Genomic DNA, 17,155 nt, shown 5'->3' with positions numbered 1-17,155 from the left:
ATAAAGTAGCTGCTGCTATAATGCATGAGTCCCTTGATTGATCACTTCACTTGCCATGAAATGCCTCCTCATGAACACCTGGATCAGCCACACGCCACAGCATGAAGACGGACACATTCGCGACGACGAGCATCCACACCACCCCGTCCGCGGACTCCATCCAGTGCGCCCTTCCGGGGACACCAGAAACCAAAATCACGAAACGACCAAAACTTTCCCCTAGTGAAATCGCGCCAACCTTAAACCTCACCAGGGCGCGCCTTGGACAAAGGTGGGCGCGGAGACGGGCCACCCCGACCCCGAGGTCCTCCGCCACTGCAACGAGAAGAGCTCTAGCGAGCTGGCGCCGCGAGCAGCCGGCCAGCCACCGGGACGCGGCGGCCCGCGCGGCCGCCGCGGCGCTCCACGGGAGGAGCGAGCCGGTCGCGGTGGTGCCGGAGGGGCGCCTCCATAGGAGGTGGGCCGACGGGGAGGGGGAGGGGGACGCCGAGGGGGAGTGGAGGAGGCGGTGGTGAGGATGGGGTTGGGGTCTGGGTTTTGGGGCCAACTCAGAAATGGGAGATCGCCGGATTCCTCCTGCCGTCCTTGGTTGCCGTGGCCGTAACTGACGAATTTGCTCGGGCCTCGGTGTAGGTCAGGTCTGGAAAATATGGGCCTGCAGGTGTGCTTCATTTGGGCCAATGGGGATTTTCTTGGGCCCTTGACCTTGTGAGCTCGGGCCCGTTGCATGTAGAAATATTTTTCGATCGGACGGATAGGATGGCACCCCCATCGTGCCGCCGCCGCAGCGAGGTTTTGAGGGCAAGCAGCGCGAGAGGGGCGGGGCGCGACCAGGAGAAGAGAAAAACCCCCGGCGGCGCGGAGCGAAGAGGGAGCGATCAGAATTCATCGGAGATGTCGAAGCGGCAGGGACCCCCGAAGCACCAGAACCGCTACGCGTGGAAGCCAAACCTCGGCCAGAAGATCAACGAGACCGTAAGCCCACCACCGCCTCCCCTCGCCTTCCCCTCCTCCCTGTAGTTCTCGACCGTCGAAATCTCACCGTTGGAAACCCTCGCCGCCGCAGGAGCCCGGGGGCAGGTTCCGGCCACTGTCGGAGATCACCGGCGTCTGCCAGCGCTGCCGGGACCAGATCGACTGGAAGCGCAGGTCGGGAGTTCTCGTCCCTCATCAGTTATCTTGTCTTGACTCGCAGTTAGCATGGTTTCGACTGTTTCGCTGCTCCTGGGTCCAATACGTTCGTCTCCTTTTGCAGATACGGCAAGTACAAGCCAATCGTTGAACCCGCCAAATGGTAGCTTTCTTTCCCTCTGCGTGTTTACTATTTAGCACGTATACTGAGCAGCTAGATGATGCTGATGATTGTTTTGGTTTGGCAGCCAGAAGTGCGGGAAGCGAAACGTCCGGCAGGCGTACCACAACGTCTGCAGAGGTGAATTTTGGCAGCTCAGTCATTTTGTGACGCTCGGTCTAGTAGTGAACTAGTTATTTGTTGGATTCATGGATTTTTGCTGATTTTTGCTGCCTCTGTTCAATGCAGATTGCTCCAAGGACCTCGGGATATGTGCCAAGTGCTGCACTCGTGTCAACGAGCTTGTCGGAAGGTGATCCTTGCTGTTAATCTTGTTGTAATAGTAGTACTGCAATAGCTATGTAGCGTCTGAAATGTGACCTATTTGGTGTGTATTATAGGGATGCTAATGAAGAGGAGAGTGAACGCAGGGCACTAGAGGAGGTTTGATTGTGTTATTATACTTGAACCTGTAAACATGGAAAAATGTATGTTTTGTGCTGACCACTCAATTGTATTTCCAGGCCATCAAAGGTGCTAGGGAGAGGGAAAGACGTACCCTTCTTCGAATGGTGAGTACTTACTGTTCAACTCTTCGCACTTAATAAAATCTTATTATTTTGCGCTTGCCTCTTCTATTTATGCTCTCATTGAAGCTAACTGCTAAGTCTGAATTGACATAGGACTAGGAAACCCATTAGTATGAAAAGGGAAATTCCTTTCCATCACTGTAGTTGACTGATTGTTTCATTGTTTGACAAATTCTGGATATCTTGTGGCTATGCTTTCAGTTGACTAAACTATTCCTTGCCTAGTATGACGTTGGAACTGAATGGAGATATGTACATTCTATTCTTTCTTTATGTAGATGCTATATAAGGTTCTATTTTTCCATTATGTAGCACGTCATTTCAAGATGAATTGTTCAATTTTAGACGTGATTGTACTGTGATTGTACTCTACGTTGTCGACTCCTAACAACTATTCGAGTGATTAAATGTCTTTTGGGTTTTCCAAATCTAGATAATGGATGTTGATCTGTACTCACCTTCCTGGTGGAAACTGTTAAGGCTTGCTTATTAAAGAGCTGGTTAAAGCTTAAAACTCAAAACTCTCATGTCCCTTCAGTGTATTGAAAGCGATTTGGCGGGTAATTGTCTGTTGGAAGATAGTCCTGGCGGCAGGAGCTTTTCTGCTATTAACAACAAAATATAGGCATGCCAATCATCAATGAAGCAGTGCTATGTTAATCTTATAATAGGCTGACTTGCACGACTCTGCTGGCATTATCCTTTTTTGTAAAGTCAACATAAGCAATCATCTGATTCTTCTATTATGCATCAGTGCTGCTCCAGAGCTTTCCCCTTTGAACTTGGGGCACGTTCTGACAAGGTTCCATTTGATGAACCTTGAGATGCAATGGAACACCAAGGCAGCAATTTTATAATCTACCCATGCTATGAGCATTCTGTTGTGCAATATTCCCTCACTGGTCGCAACTAATTTACCAGGAAAGTCCAATACCTTGTTAATTCATCATTAACTATCTTTTGTTTCTTGTCTCCATCCAAAAAATAAAAGAAACCCTACGATGCGAGAAAGTCTATTGTTAAGTGAGCTATGTGTTGGGATAAAAATAAAAAGTTGTTGGGATAAAAATAAAAAATGCTCCATTTGATATCTCCTTTGAACAGTTATTGATTCCCCCGTTTTGCATCAGTCTTACTAGTACCTAGATATAATCATTTTATTACTGTGTCTATCAACCATCTATTTTCATCATGTATCACACATTCTATCGCCATTGTTTTTTACACTAATCTATACTCTGCTGTGCTCAGATTCTTTTACATTACATTGAAAAGAAGTTGAAATGTCATAATAAAGAAACTATTATGCGATATAGAAATTCTCTGTGCCTTGTCTTGAAATAAATAGGAATAATCTTCCTGTTTTGCTATATAGTGTTAATATTGGTGAGAATCCCTCATTCATGGGATGTGGTATTTTGTTTGAGACGTCCATGCTTAAGTAGGCTGCTTTGTATGTTCAAATGTGAAAAAGTGAAAATTTCTACTTGGAAGTTGTTGAGATGGAACTGGAATATGGTTCCAAATTATTGTGGTACCTTACTTAATTTGGAACTCCTGTTCAGTATTCGAATTTTGATTTCAGTAACCAAATTGAACCTTCGGATCGTTTTTTACTCTTGTTTTCACACTGATAATCTGTTATTCTTTGCACAAAAACTCTACACTGGAAACATGTGACTAATTGATATGGTTAACATTTCCTGGCAGATGAACAAAGGCAACGGTGGGGAGAGTGGGCCGTCGGTCCCAAAGATTGCTGACAGAAGTCGAGAAGGTGACATCTTCCCTGTCGCATCACTTGATGAATACGCTGAACAAGCTAGAGAGGAAGATGAGTCTGATGAAGAGGCCAGAGATTTTGTAGAAGATTAATTCTGGGTGCTTTATGTTGTAAAAGCATTTTCTCTTTCATGAGGTGACGAGATATTTCAGACTCCAGGCAAAATGCTATGGATCGGGATTGTTCGACTCTTTCTGTTGTATTTCTCCAAAGCTTAGAACTGAAAGCTGTTAAATTGCAGTTTGCTGCTCCACCGCGCTGATTGTTTTTGCTGCGTATTGATGTATCTCTAGTTCAGATATTCTGTTACTACAAAACAGAACTTAGTTTAAACAATCGCCAGATAGGTAGCGAAAATGTGCTGTTACTATAAGCTTATCACGATTCAGCATTTATATTCACAAAAGGTGAAATCATCGTACACATGTTCTGGTGTGTTTGGTTTGAAGAATCAAGGTGAACAGAATGGAATGGTTTATGGATGAACTCATGTTCTATCGCAATACAGGGTCGAAACAGTCAGGCGCTTCTGATAGATAGCCCCATGAGACACCCATGGGAGAGAGGATGCCGAGATGCGAGCCATGCCTATGGACCTTAGAAAAAATATAAAATGAAAAAAAGAAAATTAAAGAAAAATAATAAAAAGGAAAGAATAAAAAGGGGGAAAAGAAAAGGGGAAAAAAGGAAAAAATAGGGGAAAAAGAAATGTGTTATCACCGTATCTTGATTAAACCATATCCTTCCAACCAAACAACAACTTGTATAATCCGGATCATCCTATACAAATGTCTAAATACAATCTTGTATCATTCTAATTTAAATCATTCCATACTATATAAATTGGTACTGTCCATACCATTATTTTCTTTTATATATTAATAAAGCAAGAGTAAAACCCAAACGGACAAAATACAAAGGGGCAACGAGGCCTGTGAGAAAAAAAAAAAGGAAATGACACCCAATCTCCTGGTAGGAAGCAAACCAATCGCCTAGCCCCTACAAAGGTTCTCATTCTCACCTCCTATTGGCCCTCAGCAGTTGTGTGGACGGCTCGTTATTTTGACGCTAACCTTGCATTGCACTCCATCCACATTCCACTTCTAACAATAATCTGAACACTTAGAGCACCTCGGGTCAATTGGGCTGCCTATGGAGCAGCCCCCAAGGCACACCACATCCTGCAAGCCGTCGACACCTTCTCCAACCAGCTCAATAAGGGCATTGTCCATCCAGATGACATCGTCGTTGTTAAGGTTGAAGAGTGACATTAGTGCTGAAATCACCTCTGGAGGTAGCAGATAGTCAAACATAGCTAAGTACTCTATAGAACGGCTTCCAAGGGCTCAAGTTCATCTTGGAGTAGGCCGAGCTTGCGCCATAAGTTATGTTGGGCATGTTGCATTGTCGTTATTAGCCACCATGAGGCAAGGCATGCGCTACAGCGGACCGAGGACATGTTAAAGGTCTGACGTCGGTCGGTGTCTCGCTTGTGCTGCCATCGGCGATGGAGGCTGCTGGGGATTCTGCAGGAGAGGCCTTGTTGGAGTGCTGAAGAGGTCCTCAACCCTCGTGATGATTACTCTTAGGGGAGACATCGCATGCAGGGGTTCCATGGTTGCCGTCCTTGAGCCTTGGCCTGATGTACCCATGACGCGAGGCACCTCCAATAGCAAATGGTTAATCCCTACGAAAAACATCGCATAACTTCATCAATGACCGGAATTGGTGTAGGAATTGAGGGCACTGACATGTCAAGTGGGTATGTTGCAGTCGACTGCCCACAATGTGTGGTGGGAGGTTGCGGATATGGGTGGTGTGATTAGCTGAGTTTTAGCCTTAGAAACATCAGCCAACACACCGCAGTCAGCGGATGATGAGGATATATAATTATTTATTATATATCCTATAAATATGGTATATGTACAAGGGATACCCACACTGCACATGTAGTTTACTCATTTCGGTATAGTTCGTAACCGCCATAGAGTATCTAAGGCATATGGATAAACATCAGGTAGGCAAATCGTCCCCAATAAGTAAGTTATTCATATATTTAGCAAGTCTCTCCAAGATATCCGGAAGATCTACAATACATGGAAGATACGCTCAGATATGTTTGAGTAATTTACACTCACCTAACCCTAACTATAAAAGGAGGGGAGGGGTACGTCCAAGCCACGTCAATTGAAGCCTACAAGCCTTTCAACAGCATAGCAACTCGTGCCTTCAAGATCTACAGAGTTGTGAAACCCTAGATCAAGCCTAGTCGGGTAGAAACCACATACCCATCGAAGATCCATGATAGAAAGCCTCATCATCTGACTAGGGCTTAGAACAAAAAACACGGAGCAATTTGCCTTGATCCTTAGGACTAGATACACACATACTCCTCATATTGTGTGTAACATTTGCTCGTGTGATAATCAATGCAAGATAGGACGTAGGTGTAACATCCTGAGTTTTAAGCATGTTAATGAATTGCAAATTTCACTCCAATTTAAAACTTTTTGTGGTAATTAGGCTAACTAAAGTCAAGGGGATATGCATATGAATGTATATGTACTAATATGTATACCTTCATATGTAATAAATGTATCAAATTAACTAGGTATTCCAAAATGCTCTAGAGTCATTTTCCAAAATAGTCTCTGCATTGAATTGATTCATGTATGTTGGTTTGAGGTTTTTATGGTTCTTGTGTAGAGATTTGAAATTAAATGTCTCTCACTTTCAAATCTACTCATAGTATCCATTTAGATCAAATCAAATTGGATTCAAATCCTCTCCCCAAAAATAAAGATCCATTTCCAAATCAAAGTTCAAATATGTTCAATTGAGTTGATCTTAATCCAAAGTCAAAATTCAAATTCAAATCCCCCATTTGAGTTTAATCCCAAAACCCTTTTCTCTTTCCTTTTCCTTTTCCTTTTCTTTTTACCCAGGGCCGAAATCCCCCTCCCATCTCTTGTTCAGCCCACATGCAACCAGGCATGGCCTCCCTTCCTTCTCTCTCTTCTCTTTGGAACGGCCCAGCCATTCAACCTAGGCGGTCGTTCCTCCCGCCCGCGCGCACTCAGCCCAGCTCGCACCGCGCTGGCCAGCTCCCACTCATGCTCTCGCATCGTGCGTCGCTCGGTCAACCACATGTCAGTCATCTCGCCATCGCCCACTGTGCCTTCTCCTCCCTCCACCACCTCACTGCCGCGCTGGCCGCTGTTTTCCCCTCCCCGAAAATATCCCCGCCCAGCCTCCACGCCCTCGCTCTCTCTCTCTTCACCCTCTCTCTCCGCCCATGCTCGTGCGCCCATGCCGCACGACATCCGCGTCCATGCCCGTGCGTGGACAGTGCAGGGCGGCCTTGCCGCGAGAAATATTGTGGGCACTGCCCCACCACCTCACCGTTGATGACCGCATACCGCGAGAAATACAGTGTGTCGCTCACCGCCTCTCTGCTCACCTCTGTGCGCCTCTCCCTCTATAAATAGCGTAGCCCAGCTCTTCTCTTTCCCCTCTTCCTCATTTCACCGTCATTGTCGCCATTCTCACCACCGCACCTCTGCCATCGCCAATCTGCCGTCCACAAGCCGCTGAGGAGCACCAGAGAGCCGACACCATCCCAGTGCCGCTCTCCGTTGGCCGGAAGCCCGATGGGAGGCCGTCTGAGCCGATGCTGAGCCGCTTCGCCGCTAACGCATTGACTCTCCACCGGCCACCATCCATCTCCTCACCGTCTCTGAGCACGGTGAGCCTCCCAGTCCCCTCTCGTGTCCAGGGGTGCTAGAACCCTTTTCCTTGCATGAAGATAACATGTAGTAGTGGGGTGGTGCTGCCCAATTTTTGTGCGTTGTCGCCGTTTGCTCTGGCCGCCATCTAGTATTGCTCCCACTGTCGGGCGACGTCGATGAGCTCTCCGCCACATCCGTCGAATCTCATAGAAGCCCATCGTCCATCGTCAAGGAACTTTGGCGGATATCTCGCTCTGGTGAGCTTTTCAACGATGTTCCACCGCAATCCCTCACCGCTGCGGTCCCCCCCCCCCCTCTTCTTCACGCACCCGCGCGTGTGCAGCCGGGTCATCGCCCGCGCGCTGCTCAGCCTGGCTTGACTTGGTAGCGGCCGACCTACCAGGCTGGCCCCAGCCGCCCACAGGCCACACCTCAATGGGCCGACCAATATTTGCAGCCCGTTAAGCCACTAGCCCATACACGAGTGGGCCAACACTGTGCAACCCAGCACTATGTAGCCCAAGCTTGGCCCGACCCAGCCCAATTCGAGCCCATTTCAGCCCAACTGGTATTGTTTATGTGGGTTCCACTGAGTCACTATTCATGTAGGCCTAGGCTACTGTTCTGGCTCTGATTGATGTGGGCCCACCGAGTCCCGATTTAATTTTAGATTGAATCTTTCGAGAGTCATAACTTCTCTGTTCTGTCTCTGATTCCAATGATTCTTTCCCTGAAATTCATCTAAATTCGAGATCTATCTATCCATAATAGTGTGACTTATTTGGCTTTTCATTTGGTGTTATTTGATTATTCCCTAGTATAGCCTGTTAATGATCGTAGTCATAATTGCAGAATTGTCAGAATTCTACGAGTGCTGCGCGGAAAGCGTTAGGAGCAAGGAAGATCCTGACTACAACTAAGATCTTGAAAAAAACCTCAGAGAAGGCAAGTCTTGTCTCCTTGATCATATTAAATATATGTTTTCAACTAATCTACATGATCAATTAAAACTGGACTTATATCACATGTGCTATGTATTGCGCTTTTACAATCTGCTTGTAATAGTTAATCCTATTATAACACTTGCCGTGTCATAAATGTTATCATCCAAAATACATATCACGCTAGAATTATCTATTGCTATATATATATATATATTAATGACACACGACGTCAAGCTCCCAGTAGCATCGACAAGATCCGGGTGGCAGGGATCTAGTGGGCTGTGCGGACCAGGGGGACATTGATAGGCTCTAAGTCAACGCTGATTTCATAGGTTGCTTTAAATTTCGGGCAACAGTGTGAGCAAATCTAAAGTCGAAGGTTCTCTTGAGCTCCTTCATTAGGGACCACGCTACACTGGATGGTTGGCCACTTCTCTGTACGCAACGTACAAATTACCTTTTTGCAAATCAAAGCAAAGCAAACGCATCCGAGACAACAACGGTTTGCCAGATCTGGCCTTTGGCTCCTGATCCAGCGGCCCTTCACCGGTAGCTGACCGCAGCAAAGCCAACCGCTCCTTTCCCCGGCAAGCACTCAGCCACCGGGCTCCCGATTCACCATTCCCGCGTGCCACTCCACGGCCCTCGCCAATTCAAGGCACCCCTTTTCGCGGCTGGCTAACGCATGGAACCCCCAAACCAGCATGACCCACATGGCGTTATATAGCCGCGCCTGCCTCCTGCTCCTGCTCCTACCCCATTCTCACCGCCCACCTTTCCTGCTCGCGTCTCGGATCGATTCCCCCGGCCGCCGGTTCGTGATGGCGCCGTCGCTCAAGGACGAGCTGGACATCGTGATCCCGACGATCCGCAACCTGAACTTCCTGGAGATGTGGTGGCCCTTCTTCCAGCCGTACCACCTCATCATGTGCAAGACAGTGACCCAGCCAAGACCATCAAGGTGCCCGAGGGATTCGACTACGAGCTCTACAACCGCAACGACATCAACAAGATCCTCGGCCCCAGGGCATCCTGCATCTCCTTCAAGGACTCCATTTGCCGCTGCTTCGGCTACATGGTCTAAAGAAGAAGTACATCCACACCATCCACGACGACTGTTTCGTGAGTGATTGGCGAGCCTCCAGCCGTCGGGCCATTTGGTATGTGCATTTCCTTGTAGTAATGCGAGTACTGTGTCAATGGATTTGCATCCAGGTGGCCAAGGACCCCACGGGGAAGGACATCGACGCGCTGGCGCAGCACATCAAGAACCTGGTCTGCCCGTCCATGCCGCTCTTCTTCAACACCCTGTACGACCCCTTTGATGAGGGCATCGACTTTGTGCGCGGCTACCCCTTCAGCCACTGGGAGGGCGCGCCAACCGCCATGTCGCACAGCTTGTGGCTCAACATCCCGGATTACGACGCCCCGACGCAGCTGGTCAAGCCACGCAAGAGGAATGAAAGGTACGTCAATGCCGTGATGACCATCCCCAAGGGCACTCTCTTCGCCATGTGCAGCATGAACCTCGCCTTCGACCGCGACCTCATTGGCCCGGCCATGTATTTCGACCTCATGGGCGACAGACAGCCCATCAGACGCTACGACGATGTGTGGGCCGGCTGGTGTATCAAGGTAACAATGCCCTGCACAGCTTGTGCCATGGATGGATCATCGCTTTGCTTGGTCGTCTTGTAGTTGTCGTGCACGTACACTTAATTCGCATCGAAACATATAAGCTCAGGTGATCTGCGAGCCTGGGACTGGCTATGAAGACCGGGCTGCCCTACATCTGGCACAACAAGGCCAGCAACCCGTTCGTGAACCTCAAGAAGGAATACAAGGGCATCTTCTGGCAGGAGGACATCATCCCCTTCTTCCAGGCCGTGACGTTGTCCAAGGACTGAGATACCATACAGAAGTGCTACGTCGCGCTCTCGCAGCAGGTCAAGGAGAAGCTCAGCAAGGTCGACCCCTACTTCACCATGCTCGCCAACGCCATGGTCACCTGGATTGAGGCCTGGGACATGCTCAACTCCAGCTAGGCCGCTGCCAACGGCAAGCCCAAGGGGAAATAGATGCCGCCGGCCCGTGAGCCGACGGTTCTCATGTAGCTAGGTTGCGTGCACCAGGTTCTTCAAGCTGTTGTGTTTCTTCCACATGGAGTACAACTCCGAAAACATTAATTAGTTTGTGGTATTTATTTTCTTTTCTTTCTTTTGTCAAGTCGATTGAGGTTATTTTCTCAAGATTCACCGTTCATTCTTGGAAGATGAGAGTTTCCTTATATTGCCTACACTGAAACATGAGAATAATTGAATAAATATTGGGAGTGTAAGTGACTTCTATATTCAGGGCCGTCTCTAGAGATTTGAGGGACCCGTTTGAAATACAAAATGAGATCTTAAAATTGAAATTTTCATATAACCAAAGTATACTTTCACTTAATGATTTAAACAGTACATTAATTCTAGGATTAGCAAGATAAGAAAAGATCAAAAGAAAAAAGATTGAACCTTAAATCGTTGCTGCAATGTATCAATCTGTGGAAATCTCGGACTTGGAGTTGGAGGTGAGAAGCCAAGAAGTCCACTGTCCACAGGGAGCGAAGGTCTGTATTGACTAAAAGAGGCACCAAGAAGATTCATTTTAATTCAGGTCCAGAAGATAAGAATAGCTATGGTTTAGGTTGTAACAGGACAGGATGTGTCGGGCGTGAGGGCGTCGGCAACTCGGCACGAGCCGCACGACGGCAGCGGTAGGGTTCGGCGGCAGGGCAGGGTGCGCGAACAACAGGATCGATCAGAATTCACGGACCACGATCGGTTGTTGAGACTGATCAGAATTCTTTCACTTCACGTTCGCGTATTGAGTTTTACTTGTCTTTTCTTTTTTTCCTCTGATTAAGTATATACTTAAGTAAGTTAATTAGGATTTGGGAGTCATATGCGAGTGTCCACCCTGCTCCTGCTAGTCAACGGCGCTGTTTATGTTTTCAGATGTTCACCCTTTTTTTCTTTTCAGTTTTTATTAACACGTTCATCTTTATTCTGTTCTATTCTTGCCCGACATCCTGAAGTCTGAATATGATGCGGCAACCAATTTCATGGGGGAGCTACCCATTAGGATTTTATTTGTCGATAAAAGCAAGTAGCATGTTTTTTTCTATGGGCTCAACTCAATCTAATTTACGGGTCACATTTCGCAAGAATTTGATCCTGCGGTAGAAACATGCAAATGCAACGGTACCAAACAGATGTCCGCACGATCACGTTTGGGAATGGGTAGATGTGGCGTCTCTCCTTCAGCCTGTTAAGCAATCCGGCCCAATCGGGATCGGGAGAAACTGCCGCTGAGCGAGTGCCTGGCACGTGAACAAAGGGGCGCAAACACTGTTGTCCCCACGTTACGACTTGTACTGACAAACGGGTCCTGATAATCCAAGGTCCCCAAAATGCCCTTTCCAAAGTTGAGACCCAACTAGTACGAGAAAACCGGGGGGGGGGGGGGGGGGGCGTGCTTGGTTTTTTGCTAACTCTTCCCGAGCCTGGCAAGCTTGATTGGTTTGGCAAGAATTTCCTTATCCGTATAGGAGAGACGTTTTGATTGCTATCTTTTACGTGTAAGCTTCGCTCGTTTATGAATGGAGCTAATGTTCATAGTCACGGACCAGCACGACCTCCTTGTTGTTAAGTTGAGCTCAAACCGACCTTGCAGCCGTGAAATTGAAGCCAAATTGAACATATGCCTGAACGCCCATCCAAATTTAGCAGTGCAGCTTTAAATTATTGTGGTGACGGAGTGCATCCGTACTTCGATCGATTTCTTGTTTTGTAGATAGCTAGCTTTGCTTGGATGCAATCTGCTGTTCATTTGTACGTGATTTGTTTCTTTTTCATTTGCCGCCAGAGGTGACAAGGATGAGGAGAAATGAAAAATCAAATAAGGCCACGTTTGGTTCGGTTTTCGTTTCTTGGAGAAACATTTCACAAAGCAGCTATTTTCGATTCTCGTAGAAACCACGCGGAGGCCGTTTCACATTTCTGACAATCGATTCCAGAATCACATGAGAAGAAATGTTCCACCGCATCACATTTGGTTGCCGGATTCGATGAAACGGCTGAGAATCAGAAGCGATTTACTCAACCAAACGAGACCTAACTTTGTAGTCTTTGCCTAACCTTGACAAGTGAGGTTAAGCTAGGTTTGCCAAGCTAGCTTAGCCTGGTAAAGAATTCAAGTATGTCCTAAATAATTATAGATCTTTATCGTTGGATCTTTTTCATCATGTTCTTTATTCTCTTATGCAGATGATCCTAATAAAAGTGATAATATTTTGAAGGCTAATTTGGAGCAACGAAAATCCGATAAAGACAGAGTCAAGAGGCTGCTTCTCCGGTAGGTAGCTTCATTAGGAGTTAAATGGGTGTAGTCATGTAAAGGTAGATACTATAAATGGTGGCAATAGTGATAGTAGCTTGTTGACTTATTTAGATACTCATACACCACTAAAACTTACACAAGATTTAAATAATGGTATATTTTAACGGTCGTGGTCCACTGTTAGAGTACGTTACTATGTGCTTAGTAACTTTTAACGTACAAACAATAAATATGCATTCACTCCTTTAAACCACTAAAATTACTTCGGAACCAAAAACTATGCACACATGCCACCGCTGACAGGAGGGCAATTTGGTAAGCACCAACTGCAAAGAAACGTAGGCCCGCCGTCCACAGCTCGCAGCACCCCGGCGCTACGAGAAAAAAAACATTGCCAAAATAGCACAGAACCTTGGCTGGAGGCGGCGGCAGGGCGAATCTCCGCAGTCTCAGATAACCCCAAGCTTCCCACCATCCCTTTCCCCACTCCCCCGTCCTCCTTCGCCAAGAGCCAAACTCCTAGCTAGCTCGCTTGCTCGCTCCAGAAGCTTCCCCTCGCCTCCCTCCTCCTAGATCTCTCATTCTCTCCCGGCCGCGGCCGATCTGGCGATGGCGACGAAGGCGAGGCTCGGGGAGCTAATGTGGGAGCACCGGTTGCAGGCGGCGGCCGCGGTGGCGTTCGTGGCCGCTGCCACCGTCTCGATCTCCGCCGTCGGGCTCAGGCTCGGCGCCGTGGTCTCCTTCTTCTGGCCGCTGCTCGTCTCCACGGGCTTCTTCCTCGTGGCGGTCGCTGTGCTGCTCCGGATCTCGCCGCCGCCCGCGGGCGCCGACGAGTCCGGCAAGGAGCTCATCGACTTTGTCGCCGGGTGCCGCCCAGAGCACCTCGTCCCGGAGTTGGCCGCAGCCGCGGCCTCCGTGGAGGCGCCGCCGGAGCCAGAGATCTAGCGGACGGCCGGAGGAGGAGCCAAGGAGGTTGGCGCGGCCGAGCTGCGGTGCGTGGCGTGGGTGCTTCGTCGCCGGGGGGCATTTCGAATGGGACGGTGGGGATAACCTGTACAGGCCCACCTGTAAGTGGCGGGCGGCCCCGGCCGGCGCACGTACGCCGCTCAGTAGCGTAGGATTCCTCCATGTCTCCCTGGTCAATAATACCGTGGAATTCAATAATAAATCATCGAGAGGTGAAGAACTTCAACCTTAGCTTTCGTTTGGGTCATCTACTCTAAAGCCTCTTCTCAAAAAACTCCATGTCTGCATCTACCTTTCCAAGGTCTTGCGTCCCTAGCAGATTTGAGCGAGAGGTTGCAACCAGAGATCAAGCTCTGGGTACATTACATTCATTGATCTCATTTCAAAGCTGAGCATCACTGAGAAAAGGTGGTAGGTTGCTGCATCCTTCTCGGCGTCAGCCGTTAGGACAGATTGAGTCTCCTAGGGATGACGACGGCCAAATCGCAGAATGAGTTGATGACCGACGCCTCCCGTCGCTGTCCTCGTAAGGCCCCACCAGTCATGCTAAATTCGGCTCGTTCACGAAGGAGCTACGTACTAAATTTTGGTTTGTTACAAGGTAGTCTTTGTTAGAGAGCAAATGAGATGATTTTATTTTATTTTTTAAGCGTTTGATTGAAGAGTGATGTAAGATGAGATGATTTCTATAGAAAGTATTTTTTTTTATGTTGGATGAGAGAATTTTAGAAAATTCTGAAACACACTCATCTCACTTGGAACATGAGTACGACGGTAGGATCGAGATTTTAAAATAAAATTATTTTATCTCTTCTACTAGATAAGAATATAAAATTATCTCATTTTTAAATATATAGATAAAGTAATCTCATTTTATTTGGTTCTCCAACTAAACGCTAGTTTAAAGTAACGACGCTACCAGGCTATGCTCACTGTGTAGCAGTCAATGCGTGCGACGTGGAATGAAGTCGTGGCTCCGCGTGCTCGGATGCTCCGTGGCGTTGAGATTTGGGAATGGCTGAGGGCAACTTTAGTGCATAATTCTCTTTCAAAGAGTGCTATAACAGGAGACATCACCAAGAGCTAGCTTAGCAAAAAATGCTCCACTACCTAGCTCTTCGTGTGGGCCACACAGTAAAATAAAAACACGTTTTCTAGATTTCAGTCCACCGATCACGGCAAAAATTTTAGTCAACGGTCTTCTTGTTCACCGGCGATGGTTTGCTTCTAGGGGATTTCGTCATCACATGGCTTAGAGAGATGATCGTGGGAGGCAGGCAGGCCCAGTGGAGGAGTTGTGCGGCCGACGAGGTGATAGGGACATTGCTGGCTATGGGTGGTGAAGAACAACCAATGGATGGTGTTGATAATAGACGGCTGGGATGGATATAATAATAGGAGAGCTACGAAAGACAGGTGGAAGCATAGAGAAGAAAAACATTGCTAGGCATCTAATGGAAGAAGAAAGAATGAGGAACGTCTGATCTTGTTTCATTGGCTATGAATGATTGACTTAGAAAAGTTTTATTTTTAGTCAGTTGAAATATATAGCACTACCCAAAAAAACTTCTCCTTTCCCCAAGCTCTGTCCTCGTCCTGTACAACCCATTGCAAGCTCAAAGCCAGCAGCATGATGACGGTCGCCACGACTCCACCTCGACCAAGCTCAAGAGCAAGACAATTGATTGGAGCACGACTTCGGCCCGGGCAGCTGCACGACGCTGGAGATCTCCTTTTTTTTTGTGTCAAGGCCACCCGGGCACAACATTTTCGATTAAGGAGGCGTAATAGAAACAACATCAACCAGCTGGGCAATACAAGTGGGAAGTTGCCTCAGCCAGACAGCAGAATGAACGTTCCTCCTAGCTAGATGCGCTAACAAATGCGCCGCTGAATTACGCTCGCGATTTACCTGGGCAAACTCCACCTCTTGAAGCGAAAGAGCTAAATCTTTGCCTTCTCTGAAAAGAAACGCATACTCAGACCTGTCCTCCTTTGGGCTTTTGAAAACACTGACCACATGAGAGCAATCGGATTCCAGAATTACTGGCATATGAACCCACTGAGCTACAAGCCTCAATCCTTCAACACATGCTCGAATTTCAGCTTCAATTGAACTAGAGCAATGGAACAGGACCCGCCAAGCAGAGAAACAGACCGAGCCTGTGTGGTCTCTAGCCAGCATCCCAATCCCAGCCTCCCCAGTCTGCTCAATAAACGCACCATCAACTTTTACTTTAACCCATCCAAAATTCGGGGGTGTCCATGTGTTCCTAGCCAAGTTCTCAACAGAGCTATATGTCATATGCAGATTTCCCTCTGGTTTCCAGGGCAGACCTTTACCTTTCACATCATAAATTTGCGGGTGTTGCCGGATATCCATCAGAGTTCCCCGAAGAGACAACAAGACATGGACAGAGCTCTCAACCGAGGAAGCACCCGAGTTATGCACAATATCGTTGCGAGTAGCCCAAGCTCTCCAGAATAAGAGCCGTACCAGATCTCGCTGTTCAATCGTCACATTTTGGAGGAGTAAAAGAAGCCAGTCAGGTCCCGAGTAGTCAAAACGCTTTTCCTCCGGCAGAGGCCAGTGCCCCCTCAAAGCCTGACGAAGTGCAAGCGCCTTAGGACATCGAACAACAGCATGGTGGCTATCTTCAATTGCATTACCACACAGATTACAGATGTTATCAACTTCTAATCTCCTTCTATATTTGTTGTGCTTCATAGGGAGAGCATCTCGAGCGAGCTTCCATGCGAAGATTTTGATTTTCTGCGGTATGTGCCCCGACCAGACATGCTGCCAAAGCTTTCGTTCACCATGTACCGCTGTGCTGGAGCTCCCAGCCATTGATGCCGTAGAGCGCATTTGAAGAGCTAGATTATAAGCACTGCGCACTTTGAAGACTCCAGTTTTTTCCGGCTGCCAAGCAATAAAATCTTCACAGTGCCTTGGAGGGAGTTTCAGTTTGGAGATAGCCTCAATATCAGCGGTGTTGAAAAAAGCAAATAGGCGGTCCTTATCCCAGTCCCTTCCATTTGAATCCATCAGCTCAGAAACCCAGTGGAGCCTGCATCTATGTCTTGTGCTTGTCACCCGAAGGGAATGGTTCCTTGGGTTTCTGAGCTGATGGATTCAAATGGAAGGGACTGGGATAAGGACCGCCTATTTGCTTTTTTCAATGATGGCATGCGACACGATCTCCGCTCCCACCATCGTCGGGGCTAAACAGCGTAGTCGGAACAGCTCCACGGTGCACCTCGCTACGCGCTTCCCATGGTGATGGAGAGCTCATTACCATGCCTACCTCCTTTTCCTCCTGCCCCAATCCCGTCCGACGAAAACCCGGAAGGAGATCCCGGGCGTTGGATCTGAACGCATTGACAACGTCGTCAACTTGGGACTGGTCCATGGTTGCGATCGCAGCCGGCGACCACCTCGATCGGCTTTCAGCTCGATGGTCTCCTCC

General features: G+C 47.8%; 2 protein-coding genes and 2 pseudogenes across 2 annotated transcripts; 3 read left to right on the top strand and 1 right to left on the bottom strand.

Moving 5' to 3' along the window:
- Window positions 1-20: 20 nt before the first annotated feature.
- On the bottom strand, window positions 21-889 carry LOC133885196 (rhomboid-like protein 17, chloroplastic; annotated as a pseudogene).
- On the top strand, window positions 771-3,921 carry LOC133921390 (uncharacterized). The gene is made up of 8 exons (XM_062366234.1): window positions 771-975; window positions 1,067-1,149; window positions 1,256-1,294; window positions 1,380-1,432; window positions 1,541-1,604; window positions 1,693-1,735; window positions 1,816-1,863; window positions 3,592-3,921. Exons 1-8 carry the CDS (start codon window positions 895-897, stop codon window positions 3,754-3,756), a joined length of 576 nt encoding a protein of 191 aa, XP_062222218.1. The 5' UTR covers window positions 771-894; the 3' UTR covers window positions 3,757-3,921.
- A 5,236-nt stretch (window positions 3,922-9,157) lies between these two features.
- On the top strand, window positions 9,158-10,381 carry LOC133889742 (probable UDP-arabinopyranose mutase 1; annotated as a pseudogene).
- A 2,721-nt stretch (window positions 10,382-13,102) lies between these two features.
- On the top strand, window positions 13,103-13,911 carry LOC133889733 (uncharacterized). Its single transcript, XM_062330197.1, has one exon. The coding sequence runs from the start codon at window positions 13,329-13,331 to the stop codon at window positions 13,662-13,664; it is 336 nt and encodes a 111-aa protein (XP_062186181.1). The 5' UTR covers window positions 13,103-13,328; the 3' UTR covers window positions 13,665-13,911.
- Window positions 13,912-17,155: the final 3,244 nt, after the last annotated feature.

The sequence above is a fragment of the Phragmites australis genome, chromosome 1 (genome assembly GCF_958298935.1).
Source record: "Phragmites australis chromosome 1, lpPhrAust1.1, whole genome shotgun sequence".
Taxonomy (NCBI): domain Eukaryota; kingdom Viridiplantae; phylum Streptophyta; class Magnoliopsida; order Poales; family Poaceae; genus Phragmites; species Phragmites australis.
The sequence above is the reverse complement of the archived record's forward strand: the minus strand, read 5'-3'. Positions and strand labels throughout refer to the sequence as shown.

Excerpts from the sequence above, each read along its gene's own strand:
- LOC133921390 (XM_062366234.1), top strand. The coding sequence starts at position 895 with ATGTCGAAGCGGCAGGGACCCCCGAAGCACCAGAACCGCTACGCGTGG. Across the intron at positions 976-1,066 it reads GCCAGAAGATCAACGAGACC|GAGCCCGGGGGCAGGTTCCG; the intron begins GTAAGCCCACCA and ends TCGCCGCCGCAG. Across the intron at positions 1,433-1,540 it reads GTACCACAACGTCTGCAGAG|ATTGCTCCAAGGACCTCGGG; the intron begins GTGAATTTTGGC and ends TGTTCAATGCAG.
- LOC133889733 (XM_062330197.1), top strand. The coding sequence starts at position 13,329 with ATGGCGACGAAGGCGAGGCTCGGGGAGCTAATGTGGGAGCACCGGTTG.